Source organism: Leuresthes tenuis, unplaced genomic scaffold, assembly GCF_036924035.1.
Source record: "Leuresthes tenuis unplaced genomic scaffold, fLeuTen1.0.hap1 SCAF_11, whole genome shotgun sequence".
NCBI classification, from domain to species: Eukaryota; Metazoa; Chordata; class Actinopteri; order Atheriniformes; family Atherinopsidae; genus Leuresthes; species Leuresthes tenuis.
The window spans coordinates 1,581,234-1,595,246 of NW_027325365.1; the positions used below are offsets into that span (position 1 = coordinate 1,581,234).

Genomic DNA, 14,013 nt, shown 5'->3' on the forward strand with positions numbered 1-14,013 from the left:
CAGAGCACGGAGTGAATAAACTGTGCTGCAGGGGGGCGTGTGGATGAAGTGGTCCCAGTAGAGTGCCTGTGTAGAAATCCCTCCGTTAGCTCTCCTATAGCTGCAAGTAGCCACATAACAGCAGCTATGAGCTAACAGAGCTATAGCACACGTTCATTCATTCATTCTTCTTAAAGTATTGGTGAAATAAAGACAGATAATGCCTTATTTAGAGGCTGCATCCTCTAAGCCCCGTTCACTCCGTTATATGGATCTCCAGTTATCTAAATATCTTCCGAAGGACGCCGACTTTCACCAAACTGTTCTCAGTGAGCAGATGAACGTATTTCATGCCAGAAATAAGGTTTAAAAACACCGGAGTTCCCCTTTAAGCTACTGATCAAAGAAAGATGTCAGAGAGTAAAGCCTGACATATAACAGCAAAATGATTTCTGAAACCTGCCTTTTCTTAAGGTGAAAAGATGATCATAGAAGCAGTTTATAGCAGCTGGAAGGTGGATTATTGGGGAGAAAATCTATCCCTCGTGTCTTCTTATGGGACAAATGCAAAGAAACAACTTTCTGTAGTAAAGTAAGTGATGACATCATAATTTATCTGCCATCCTGCTGCTTGAAAGGTCGACAGGCGGCTGCAGGGACGCCTCCTGGAAGGTGATGACTCCAGTTCCGGTTCAAAGCTTCGTTTTGCACCAGCAGCAAGGATTTCCTAAAGAAAAACCACACCACAGACTTTAAAACAGTCCGATTTCACTGCTAATCAAACACAAATGGAGTATAACAGCAAAATAAATGAATTTCATGCAGATTCTTTACAGTCTCCAAACCTTTCTGATTTGGAAGTTGTATTAAATCCTTTTTTCATGGCCAAACTGTTCAGGTCAATAAAAGTAATAAACTGCAGATTCCACATGGATCATAAACCTGAATCAATGGGTTCAAGCAGCAGCAGAAAGTGGACTTTAACACTTTTATCAGCAGCCGGTCACCTGTTCTACATGAAGCAGATTCCTTCACTTGGTGCCGTTGTATTTGACCTCTTTTCCACATTTCTTCAGCGTCTCCATGAGAACGTCCACATCTCTGTCGGACTCGATCCAAACCAGCTTCTTCGGCAGGTCGATCTCAAACTTTACATCTGAGAGCAGAGAAAACAGAGAGGTTTCAGTCCTGGAATCGGCTGCCAGACCCTTTATCTTATACATGTGTTGTTGTCACAGCCGAGACTGAAACCCGAGAGGTTTTGAACAGGAACAGAAGTGAAAAGTTGGCCTGAAATTTAATGAGGAAGCCGAATACGAGGAAAGCACACGAGCATCAGGTGACACGCCGGCTGACTCATCACCCGGAGCCAGAAAGTCACGGGTTGGCTGTGATGCAAGCTGCCTTCAGACATTTAAAAATCCTCTTCTTCTTCTTCTTCTTCTGCTTTCATTCATGTGATGCAAGCTGAAAATGAAAAAAAAATCCTCTTCTTCTTCTTCTGCTTTAATTCATGTGATGAAAGCTGAAAATGAAAAAAAATCCTCTTCTTCTTCTGCTTTCATTCATGTGATGCAAGCTGAAAATGAAAAGAAATCCTCTTCTTCTTCTTCTGCTTTAATTCATGTGATGAAAGCTGAAAATGAAAAAAAATCCTCTTCTTCTTCTGCTTTCATTCATGTGATGCAAGCTGAAAATGAAAGAAAATCTTCTTCTTCTTCTTCTGCTTTAATTCATGTGATGAAAGCTGAAAATGAAAAGAAATCCTCTTCTTCTTCTTCTGCTTTAATTCATGTGATGCAAGCTGAAAATGAAAAAAAATCTTCTTCTTCTGCTTTAATTCATGTGATGAAAGCTGAAAATGAAAGAAATCCTCTTCTTCTTCTTCTGCTTTAATTCATCTGATGAAAGCTGAAAATGAAAGAAATCCTCTTCTTCTTCTTCTGCTTTAATTCATGTGATGCAAGCTGAAAATTAAAGAAAATCCTCTTCTTCTTCTTCTTCTGCTTTAATTCATGTGATGCAAGCTGAAAATGAAAAAAAATCCTCTTCTTCTTCTGCTTTAATTCATGTGATGAAAGCTAAACTCAGAATGTGTTTAAACTCTCCATTAGTGAAAGATTACAGCCCCAAATTAAATATGTAGCCGAAATCAACCAATGAGTGCTGGTTTTTCCAGGTAAAGAAGTTAATTTGTGCTCCTTTCAAACCTTTCTGAAATGTTATTATCATAAAAGGCTACAAAGCAGTAGCTAAAGGTCCAAAAACGTCTCTTTCAACACTTCATAATGTAATCTAAAGTAGGGGGGATCTGAAGAGCTTCTGGCTGACCTGGAGTCAGTTGTAGTTTCGGCTCGTGACGTCGAAATGAACCCAGAAGAGCTGCTTGAATTAGGAAGAAACTGCTGATGAAAGAAAGGCGGAACGAGAAGGTTTGCTGTGACTTCAGCTGCAGTGTTTCAGGGAAGATTTCTGCAGACACAGGAAGTGGAGCGTGGAAGAGGTTCTGCGGGGGGGGGGGGGGCTGCTGAATGTGTGATGAGATTATTACTGAAAAGGTTTGGTGGCACGAGAGCAACAAACGCACAGATGGTAGAAGGTCTTCTTCTGGTCTTCAGAAGGTAACGAATCCACTCCCAACAATCCCCAAAGTGTCTTTGACATGGTGACAGGACCCTGAGGTGCACCTTTGGATAAAACGCACCGACCCTGAGGTGCACCTTTGGATAAAAGGCACCGACCCCGAGGTGCACCTTTGGATAAAACGCACCGATCCCGAGGTGCACCTTTGGATAAAACGCGCCGACCCTGAGGTGCACCTTTGGATAAAACGCGCCGACCCTGAGGTGCACCTTTGGATAAAACGCACCGACCCTGAGGTGCACCTTTGGATAAAACGCACCGACCCTGAGGTGCACCTTTGGATAAAACGCACCGATCCTGAGGTGCACCTTTGGATAAAACGCACCGACCCTGAGGTGCACCTTTGGATAAAACGCACCGATCCTGAGGTGCACCTTTGGATCAAACGCACCGACCCCGAGGTGCACCTTTGGATAAAACGCGCCGACCCTGAGGTGCACCTTTGGATAAAACGCACCGACCCTGAGGTGCACCTTTGGATAAAACGCACCGACCCTGAGGTGCACCTTTGGATAAAACGCACCGATCCTGAGGTGCACCTTTGGATAAAACGCACCGACCCTGAGGTGCACCTTTGGATAAAACGCACCGATCCTGAGGTGCACCTTTGGATCAAACGCACCGACCCCGAGGTGCACCTTTGGATAAAACGCACCGATCCTGAGGTGCACCTTTGGATCAAACGCACCGACCCCGAGGTGCACCTTTGGATAAAACGCACCGATCCCGAGGTGCACCTTTGGATAAAACGCACCGACCCCGAGGTGCACCTTTGGATAAAACGCACCGATCCCGAGGTGCACCTTTGGATAAAACGCACCGATCCTGAGGTGCACCTTTGGATAAAACGCACCGATCCTGAGGTGCACCTTTGGATAAAACGCACCGATCCTGAGGTGCACCTTTGGATAAAACGCACCGACCCTGAGGTGCACCTTTGGATAAAACATTCTGACCCTGAGGTGCACCTTTCGATAAAACGCACCGATCCTGAGGTGCACCTTTGGATAAAACGCACCGACCCTGAGGTGCACCTTTGGATAAAAGGCACCGACCCTGAGGTGCACCTTTGGATAAAACGCACCGACCCTGAGGTGCACCTTTGGATAAAACGCACCGACCCTGAGGTGCACCTTTGGATAAAACGCACCGACCCCGAGGTGCACCTTTGGATAAAACACTCTGACCCTGAGGTGCACCTTTGGATAAAACGCACCGATCCTGAGGTGCACCTTTGGATAAAAGGCACCGACCCTGAGGTGCACCTTTGGATAAAACGCACCGACCCTGAGGTGCACCTTTGGATAAAACGCACCGACCCTGAGGTGCACCTTTGGATAAAACGCACCGACCCTGAGGTGCACCTTTGGATAAAACGCACCGACCCTGAGGTGCACCTTTGGATAAAACGCACCGACCCCGAGGTGCACCTTTGGATAAAACGCACCGACCCCGAGGTGCACCTTTGGATAAAACCACCGGCTCAGACTCACCTCCCAGCTTGTTAAGGACTCTGGTGACAGCTCCTGAGCATCCTTCACACGTCATGGCCACCTCAAACTCGTGCTTCTGTCACAGAAATCATTCACTTTATTAAAGCTGCTATAAAACTACTGAGATATATATATATTACATGTAGTTGCAGCTCATAATAAGATGATATTCAATTTATAAACGATTATTAACACCAGTATTATCGCCAATTATACCACAGCAACGTTTTCACCGACAGAATTTAGCCAATTAGCTGCTAAATTTAACAGAATAGGTTTGCTTTATCCGGTGGGAACAATGAAAATGACAAATGAGCCAACTCAGGCCAGCTTAAAGGCTAGCTTACAAGCTACTGCAAAACTAAATGCTATGTGAAGCAACTACGCACTAAAATGAATCACAAATAAAAGAAAAATCCGTCGACAACTTACGGTCATGCTTGTAGTGACTTGTTGCAACCAGGTGACTGAACCAGAAGTGGACTTTTGCCTTTGAATGACGTGTAATTCTTGCAAGTTGCTGCAGAAACCTTAATATCCACAACCTGCTCCGCTGGCAGCTGCTAAGCTAGCGTCCGTCACAGAAACAACAGGATTTCCGGTATGAACAAACTCATCCAATGCACTTTTATTTTAAAAGATTAAAACGTATTAATATGCAGAAACAGAGAGCGTGAGAGAACATAAGGTGTGTAACAAAACAAATCAGGAAAACAAATCTAATCCCTGCTCACTTCCGCTTTATTATTTTGCTTTATTATGTTTTTTTTTTCACTGAAAATAGTCGAAAATGTCATGTCATGTGACATCTTTAAAAAGTCTTATGTTTAGTTCATTTAAGTTTAATTAGTTTTTCAAGAATTCCTCTAAAAACAACCTGAAAACACATTTTGTCTCCATTCTGACCATCCGGGTGAGCAAATCAAGCGCTTCCGAACTCATATTTTTCCAAAATAAAAGCTTTTCTTGAATATAGTGCGTGACAGTGATAATAGTTATAGTGATAGTGTCTTTCCCTAAAACTTGACCCGTGAAAATGCACTAATTTCAACGCGCTTTTCTACGCTGAAATGTAATAAAACATCAACGTTAACCGTCTTGTATTTTGATGCCATTTCACTCATTTCTTATTGCAAAATGTGCTTCCGTTTCCTGGATAATAACGTTTTATTTTTGCAACCTCCCGCGGACATACATATATTGTTGTTGTTAGCCTTAATTTAACCGTGAGGGACGAGTGAAAACCGTCTCTATGGCAACACGACGTAGAGCGAGTGGCGCGACGTACGTCTTCGGCTCGGTCACGTGACCTCACCGCTGGCTCGGACGGTGGAGCCGCGTCCTGTTTGCTCTCAATCTGTGCCGCGTCGCCGCACCGCGCTCGGCTTGATATGACAGCGATACGAAAATAAGAGGTCTGCGGCGAGGTCAGCCAGATAAAACCAGCCCCAGAGAAGAGAGGAGAGGAGAGACACCTAACGGCATCCCCGAGGTAGGCTGGTGCCGCGACGGGCCGAGCTGCGGGTGTTTTTACCCGCACAAAGATGGCATCGAACCCGCAGCTAGCGTCGGCTAACCCGAGCTAGCTGTGACGGCTTCGCCGTGCCCGTGAAACACAAACTGGGTCCTCAGCTGTCTTCTTGTGAGCGTTTTTATTCAGATAACTGATCTGAGCGGGTAAATCTTTAGCCTCCCTCCTGTCAGCGGCTTTCCCGGAGACTTCACCGCGCGTTTTTCCAGCTTTTTGAGCCCAGAACCATCACCCACAAGCCGGGTAGATGGTGCCGTCAGCTGGCGACAGACAACCAGAAATGTCTGTCTGTCCCGACCAAAGATTACCGGTAGTTATTATTAATGCGATTACCGTGTTGATCTGATCGGTCTGCAGGGTGCGTGCGTGCGCGCGCGCGCAGTGTTTGTCATGAAAGGACAACACTTGTTATTTGAGAGTAACAGAGAATCCGTTCATTTCCGAGCTGTTCACCTGCAGAGGATGTTCCCACCTTGAGTTTCGGGGATCTAAAAGGAAAGTTAACGTCCCTGTGCTTCTTTCGACTAACTTATTGTTCATTTAAAACCCTGAAGGTGAGATCCTGTTGGAATTAGATCCTTTTACAGCCAATAACAGTCACTTATCAGGTAAAAAGCAGGTGATTTACAGGTTTCAGCCTCTTAAATGTGATTATTTGTTGTATTTTATCTGAAAAGTACAAGAGATTTATAGTGTGCGGTGAACTATTTCTGCAGTAAGATTAAAAAAAACGTATAAAACTGTGATAAGATAAATAAAGCGTGCAGAGAAAATCTATTGATTTTAGCTTGATCTCCTGAAAAGGAGATTAGGACACTCGCTTTTAGTGATTTTACATGTTCCTGACGGTAAATAATCAACGTGTGCTGTTGATCTGCACCAGAAGGATTCTCAACAGGAGTTTTAAGGCTCACCAGCTCAGTTTGGACTTGTCGGGTCACTGTGAAAACAGCTGAGTGGCTCATAATGTGTGAGAAATGCTGCTGAACATCAGCAGAAACCGACTTCTGAGTGTTTCACTCATTCATTTCAGAGCAGAAGCAGCAGGAAGAGGAAGAGGTTGTTGAATGAAAGTGACTTTATTGGCCCAACTTCTCTGTTTTCCTCAGAGAAAAGCTTCCAGAAATGTGTGCGAAGGCAGCAGATTATAAAGAGGTTGAACTGTGATGTCGCTCTTGCATAACGCCGTGGCTTAGTGGCCTTTTCTCAAAGAGGAGAGGACTCAGCAGCCTGCTGCTCCATCAGGCTCCATCAGGCTTTCTTGTCCTGGTGTGAAGTCATTTGTGAAATATTCCACCTCCCTGAGACGTCTCATCTGAGCTCAGCATGTGATTAAGTAACATTTAGTTTTAAATTTCCTTTCGCTTTGGCAAATAAGGACAATTTATTTCTCAGTAATTCAGATGTTTAATCTATTCAGTGATGGAAGATGGTGAGAAATGACTTAAAATTACTTTAAAATGCCCCGTGGACTAAAATAAAAGTGGCTGAAACGTGCACATAAATGACATCGTGTCCTTTGCATGTTGTGCACATGATTTAATAAAAGTGATAAATCTCCTGGGATTTTTAAATCAGTTTAATGCCACTTTAAGGCTTAAAATATCTCCTTTTTCCTTCAAAATAACTGCATCCAAAGTTTTTAGTGTTCAACAGCTGGAGAAGTTTGCAGGAACATCACAGTGAGACGCTCCGATTCCTTTATATATCACCCAGAAAACAGGGAATATGTGCAGTGATTAATTAAAACATGGATCTAAACCCAGAATCTGAGGCAGAAACAGAGTTTTTCTCAGTTCTCAGCAGCTTTAAAGTGAATCTCTGGTCTGAGCTCCTTTATTCTCCAACACAGCCTGAACCCTCTGAGACGAGCTTTCTGTCATTTCTTTAAGGAGTCTTCAGGAATAGTTCTCCAGGCTTCTTGAAGGACATCCCAAAGCTCTTCTTTGGATGTGGGCTGCCTTTTGTTCCGTTCTCTGTCAGATGATCCCACACTGCTTCAATAATGTTGAGGTCCGGGCTCTGGGGAGGATTCATCCCTCCATAAGACCTGTTGCCACTGATTTTCAGTCCACTTCTTGTGTCATTTGGCACAGCTCAGCCTTTTCTCCCTGTTTCCCTTCCTTAAGAACGGCTTCTTGACAGCCACCCTTCCATGGAGACCATTTCTGATGAGGCTTGGGCCAACAGTAGATGGATCAGCTGAAGGTCCAGATGCATCTCTCAGGTCCTGTCAGGTCACAGCTGGATTTTTTCCTCTTTCACTTTCAGATCCTGTTCATCTGCTGGAGATAGTTTTTTAGGCCTGACACTTCTTCTTTTGTCCTCCACTTGTCCAGTTTCCTCAAATGTTTTAAGGACACACTGCACACCATGCTGAGATATGCCAAGTTTTCAGCTAATAGCTCTTTGGGAATCACCTTGTTGCTGCAGAAATCCTATTTTCTGTCTGTCAAACTGTGTTTTCTTTGCTGTTTTTCATAGATGCAGCTAAAGAAATGGGAACAAATGATGTGTCTTTGTGACAGGCTGCTGGTAACAAAGAGCCTAAAGATCCAGTTTAAAATGGCTTCTTTGCTAAGTTGTCTGTTCTGTGTCGACACAACACTGGTTCATCCCTTGAGTTAGGAGCCTTTTTCCTGCCTGAAGGGTTCATAGCTCAGAGTTAAGTGGCTGAACAAAGAAAAAACACTGAAAATGTTCAGGAACAAGGACTGAAGATGAGGGAAAAAGCAGAAAATGTCCAAAGAAAAACTCTGAAAGAGCTCCAGAAAGCTGCAGAACTGCACCTAGAAGAAAAAGGCTGATTAGCGAAGCTATTTTACACCATTTTAGCCACTTTTATCCAGAGGAAGGTTAGTCTGTTGGCGGTGAGGCAGCGAGTTTTACCCAAAGGACTTATAAAAACGTGGCAGAAGGTGTTCCTCATGGTTCGTGTGGAAATGAGGTTCAGTTCAGTTCAGATTTGGGTCGTTTGACCTGTAATGGATGGAGATGAACGCTCGTCCTCAACCCTTAATATCAGGATTCTCACGTCTCTTTACGAAGGCTGGGGCCCGACTCGTTGTCCTGGACTCACGCCATCGTGTGAATTCTCCGAGATGCTTCTGTGTCTCGCCTGCTCTGAGGCGAAGGTGCTAACTATTAGCTAAAAAGCTAAGAATATAGTTCAGTTTACACCCCCCCGACGTGTAAACTGAACTCTTTTAATCAGATCTGAGCTCACAAATGTTCTTCTTTAAACTCTTTTTATCAGGAAATGTTCGATTTGATTAGGAAGAACCGATTAAATTCTTTGTTAGACGATAATTCCACCTTTTATAGTTCCATCTTTTCTCTTAACACTACTCAAAGCGAGCTGCTCTCTGTCTTTTCCCCAGTTGGAAGCTGTCGATGCCGGACTCAGCGCCGAGCCTTCAGTAGCATCTGTGAGGCTGGGAGAGACGCCCCCCCGACAACCCTCCGACCCGCCATCATGACCTCCAGCGACGTGGACAACAGAGCCGATGGTATGAAAGCCAGAGATGTTTCATATTTATTTACACAGATATTTAGTGAGGATACAGCCCAGATGTACCTCAGGTTCAGGTTCATTTCAGGGCTGAGATCACTTCATATCTGCCTCTTCTGCTCCTTCTTGTTTCACGGTAAAAATCAGGCTGATTTCCTTGAGTGTGGCCCACAGAACCGGCCTTTCAGAGATGATTAAACGCCTGCATCAGAATTCTTTCCCCTCATGAGACACATTTACAGCAGATAACTTGAGATCAGCTGCTTTCCAGAGGAGAGGAATCTCTAAATTAAACTATTAAGCTGAGATCTGGTGACTTTAAAAGTTCTTTGTGGGCAGGCAGCCTCGTGCACTGTGCACATCAAACCCGTGCAGCAGTAAAGCGCTGCTTTCTGTTCCATCATCATTAATGACCGACCTTCCACCAGTTCAGAGTTCACCCGTCGGTGTAAATGCTCCACAGAGTGACTGGTTTCAGCCATAAAAGCACCTCTCTGTCAGGTGGAAACAGTTAGAGATGAGGAACATTTAGCAGCTGAAGAGGCAAACATTTCCATTTTCAGCAGATAATATCCTGATGAGCATCCTTCCACCTGAGGAATCAACACACACTCTTTGTCAGGTGGATGGACGCTTATTTCAAACTGTAAATAAGCTCCTTTTAGGTTTGCAACATGGGCTGAAAAGCTAACTGCAGCAGAGCCTTAGCAGAGTTAAAATGGGCTGTTTTTGCTTCCAGACGCTTCTTTTCTCCTGGGGCAAAAGAGCAGAGTTTAGTGCTAAATCAGAGCGAGACGCACTGTAAAATATCCGTTTATTCCAGTTAAAGATTGAGTCTGCTTCAGTTTTGCTGAGCTGTGCCAAACCAGGAACATGGTATGTTAAAAGAAAAGGTTCCTAACGGAGCTGAAGCCATTTAAAAATCATTTTCATGGGGAAATATATCTTGTTCACTTGTGTTTTTTCACAGTTCAGATCCATGTGTTCAGCTTCCTTTCTCCTTGTCACAGGTTCTCTGTTTTCTGACCAAAATCCATCAGAAATGGACGCTCTGTGTCCGTCTCCTCCGGGACCTTCCAGGCCCCAGAGAAACTACGAGAGGATCGGGGGACAGACGGGAACCTCGTGAGTGTTATAAACCTCCACAGTGTCTGTCGAAACCTCAGAAAACGAGATAAGAAGGTGTCATAAGCGCATTGTCTTTGTTTCGGTCCAGTTTCTGTCAGACTCTGATCCACCTGCTGAAAGGGAACATTGGAACCGGCCTGCTGGGGCTGCCTCTGGCTGTCAAGAATGCAGGGCTGGTGGTAAGCATCATGAGACTTTATCTTCCCATCTTTACAGGCCACATGACGGGTCTGGACTCACAAAATTAGATTCTGCTCTGAGGTTCACGATGGAAAATTAGATTTATTTTAACAGGAATATGTGCAGCTGGGAGCAGGGACAGAATATGACGTTTCTACAAAACCGTAATCAATTTCCAGCTGTGGTGCTGGATTAATTTTCTGTTTAAAAACAGGTTGTAAGTTCTGTTGTTTAATTAAATACTTATTGATTTATTACACCTTAGAGCCCGCCTGATGATGAAGGAATAGATAAGCAGGGATCGCCACACGGTTAGATTTCTGTCTGACGTGATTCCAGCTCCATAAACTTAATTTATCGACCTCATGACACCAAAGTGGCTGCAGGGTTTGGAGCCACGTGCACAGCTGAACCATCACAGATAATCACAGGCAGCATCTGCATCTCAGCTCTGGTCTAAGTTAGCATTTCACTTAAAAAACCTCTGGATGTGGGCACTTTGGGCTGTCTTAATATCCAACATGCTAATTCTAAAAGATCCCGCATCTCTTTATTAAAATCACTTTTACAGCTGCAAACTCATCTGATTTGCATGGAAATTCATGTAAAATAAGAGGTTAAACCTGAACAGATCCAGCACAGGCAGACTGAATGAGATATTAATATGTTACCTGTCGAAATTCAAACCCTTTCTGATGAAATCATAACTTAAAAACAAAGCTGGAAATATTCTATTGAAGTTGGAGTTAGCATGTTGGTTTTCTACCTGTAGAGGCTGAAGGCTGCTGGAAACCATCCAGCTTTATGACGGATGTTAGTCTCCACCTGTTCTCATCCAGTTTCACTGCAATAAATAATCGGAAAATTATGATGAAACTTGCCCGGTTCTTAATGAAGATTCAAGTAAACGTTTACAGGCTGGTTGTCATGCCAACCTGCGGAAAACTTGCGCGAGTTAGAAAATTCACCAAAGTCCGTACTTTTGGTGGAAACACATGATTCAAATTTCTGTGAATGTGCATTTCTCAATGATTCAAATCACTTTTGGATGGAAACATGACTATAAACACAAGATACACTCACACCAACACCTGATACACTCACACCAACACCTGATACACTCACACCAACACCTGATACACTCACACCAACACCTGATACACTCACACCAACACCTGATACACTCACACTAACACCTGATACACTCACACCAACACCTGATACACTCACACCAACACCTGATACACTCACACCAACACCTGATACACTCACACCAACACCTGATACACTCACACCAACACCTGATACACTCACACCAACACCTGATACACTCACACCAACACCTGATACACTCACACCAACACCTGATACACTCACACCAACACCTGATACACTCACACCAACACCTGATACACTCACACCAACACCTGATACACTCACACCAACACCTGATACACTCACACCAACACCTGATACACTCACACTAACACCGGATACACTCACAGTAACACCTGATACACTCACACCAACACCTGATACACTCACACCAACACCTGATACACTCACACCAACACCTGATACACTCACACCAACACCTGATACACTCACACCAACACCTGATACACTCACACCAACACCTGATACACTCACACCAACACCTGATACACTCACACCAACACCTGATACACTCACACCAACACCTGATACACTCACACCAACACCTGATACACTCACACCAACACCTGATACACTCACACCAACACCTGATACACTCACACTAACACCGGATACACTCACAGTAACACCTGATACACTCACACCAACACCGGATACACTCACACCAACACCTGATACACTCACACCAACACCTGATACACTCACACCAACACCTGATACACTCACACCAACACCTGATACACTCACACCAACACCTGATACACTCACACCAACACCTGATACACTCACACCAACACCTGATACACTCACACCAACACCTGATACACTCACACCAACACCTGATACACTCACACCAACACCTGATACACTCACACCAACACCGGATACACTCACACCAACACCTGATACACTCACACCAACACCTGATACACTCACACCAACACCTGATACACTCACACCAACACCTGATACACTCACACCAACACCTGATACACTCACACCAACACCTGATACACTCACACCAACACCTGATACACTCACACCAACACCTGATACACTCACACCAACACCTGATACACTCACACCAACACCTGATACACTCACACCAACACCTGATACACTCACACCAACACCTGATACACTCACACCAACACCTGATACACTCACACCAACACCGGATACACTCACACCAACACCGGATACACTCACACCAACACCGGATACACTCACACCAACACCTGATACACTCACACTAACACCGGATACACTCACACCAACACCGGATACACTCACACCAACACCGGATACACTCACACTAACACCGGATACACTCACACCAACACCTGATACACTCACACTAACACCGGATACACTCACACCAACACCTGATACACTCACACCAACACCTGATACACTCACACCAACACCGGATACACTCACACAAACACCTGATACACTCACACCAACACCTGATACACTCACACCAACACCTGATACACTCACACCAACACCTGATACACTCACACCAACACCTGATACACTCACACCAACACCGGATACACTCACACCAACACCTGATACACTCACACTAACACCGGATACACTCACACCAACACCGGATACACTCACACCAACACCGGATACACTCACACCAACACCTGATACACTCACACTAACACCGGATACACTCACAGTAACACCTGATACACTCACAGTAACACCTGATACACTCACACCAACACCTGATACACTCACACCAACACCTGATACACTCACACCAACACCTGATACACTCACACCAACACCTGATACACTCACACCAACACCTGATACACTCACACCAACACCAGATACACTCACACTAACACCGGATACACTCTCAGACCAATACTTTGTGTATTTCACAAACTAAACCAACATTGTCAGCCGTGTAATTTTCAGCCATATTTTCAAATCATTAAAAAAGATTAAATTCATTTTGATAAGCTGGTTTCCTACGATTCAGTTGTTTTTGCAGAGTTGGGAGCAATATGTTTAAATCACATTTTCTGTGAGTCCTGTGAGCAGAGAGATGAGAGCTGAACAAGAACAGCTTTGTAAATAAATAAAGTGTCGGTGGTTAAGGACAGAGCAGCTGAGCTAATTGTGCAGTCGTGTTTAAGGAACCTGAATCCTCCTGCCGGTCCGATGCATTCAGTGAATGTCAGAGAAAGCCTGCTTGTAAATAATAATCCAGGATAAATGTGGTCGCTTGTGTCTGTCTGTGCAGCTCGGACCGGTCAGTCTTCTGATTATGGGCGTCATCGCTGTCCACTGCATGAGGCTGCTGGTGAAATGTTCTCACCACCTCAGCACCAAGTAAGTAAAGCTCA

The 14,013-nt window shown here is 44.4% G+C and overlaps 2 protein-coding genes across 3 annotated transcripts in view; one reads left to right on the plus strand and one right to left on the minus strand.

Annotated features, from left to right (window-relative positions):
- Positions 1-308: 308 nt before the first annotated feature.
- atox1 (antioxidant 1 copper chaperone) lies at positions 309-4,692 on the minus strand. Of its 2 annotated transcripts, none has more exons than XM_072395132.1 (4): positions 4,548-4,692; positions 4,116-4,191; positions 987-1,135; positions 309-677 (listed from the first exon to the last, which is right to left on the minus strand). In XM_072395132.1, exons 1-3 carry the CDS (start codon positions 4,551-4,553, stop codon positions 1,011-1,013), a joined length of 207 nt encoding a protein of 68 aa, XP_072251233.1. In that variant the 5' UTR covers positions 4,554-4,692; the 3' UTR covers positions 309-677; positions 987-1,010. The 2 variants fall into 2 exon arrangements, with proteins under 2 accessions (XP_072251233.1, XP_072251232.1); XM_072395131.1 differs by having other exon boundaries at positions 310-706; positions 4,548-4,691.
- Positions 4,693-5,400: 708 nt separating this feature from the next.
- Positions 5,401-14,013, plus strand: part of slc36a1 (solute carrier family 36 member 1) — a 52,435-nt gene continuing 43,822 nt past the window's right edge. Inside the window, exons 1-5 of the mRNA XM_072395133.1 lie at positions 5,401-5,607; positions 9,027-9,155; positions 10,168-10,282; positions 10,374-10,464; positions 13,911-13,999. Of these exons, the coding sequence (XP_072251234.1) occupies positions 9,122-9,155; positions 10,168-10,282; positions 10,374-10,464; positions 13,911-13,999 (329 nt within the window). The 5' untranslated portion in view covers positions 5,401-5,607; positions 9,027-9,121. The remainder of the gene's footprint in view (positions 5,608-9,026; positions 9,156-10,167; positions 10,283-10,373; positions 10,465-13,910; positions 14,000-14,013) is intronic.

Excerpts from the sequence above, each read along its gene's own strand:
- atox1 (XM_072395132.1), bottom strand. Across the intron at positions 1,136-4,115 it reads AGTCCTTAACAAGCTGGGAG|ATGTAAAGTTTGAGATCGAC; the intron begins GTGAGTCTGAGC and ends CTCTGCTCTCAG.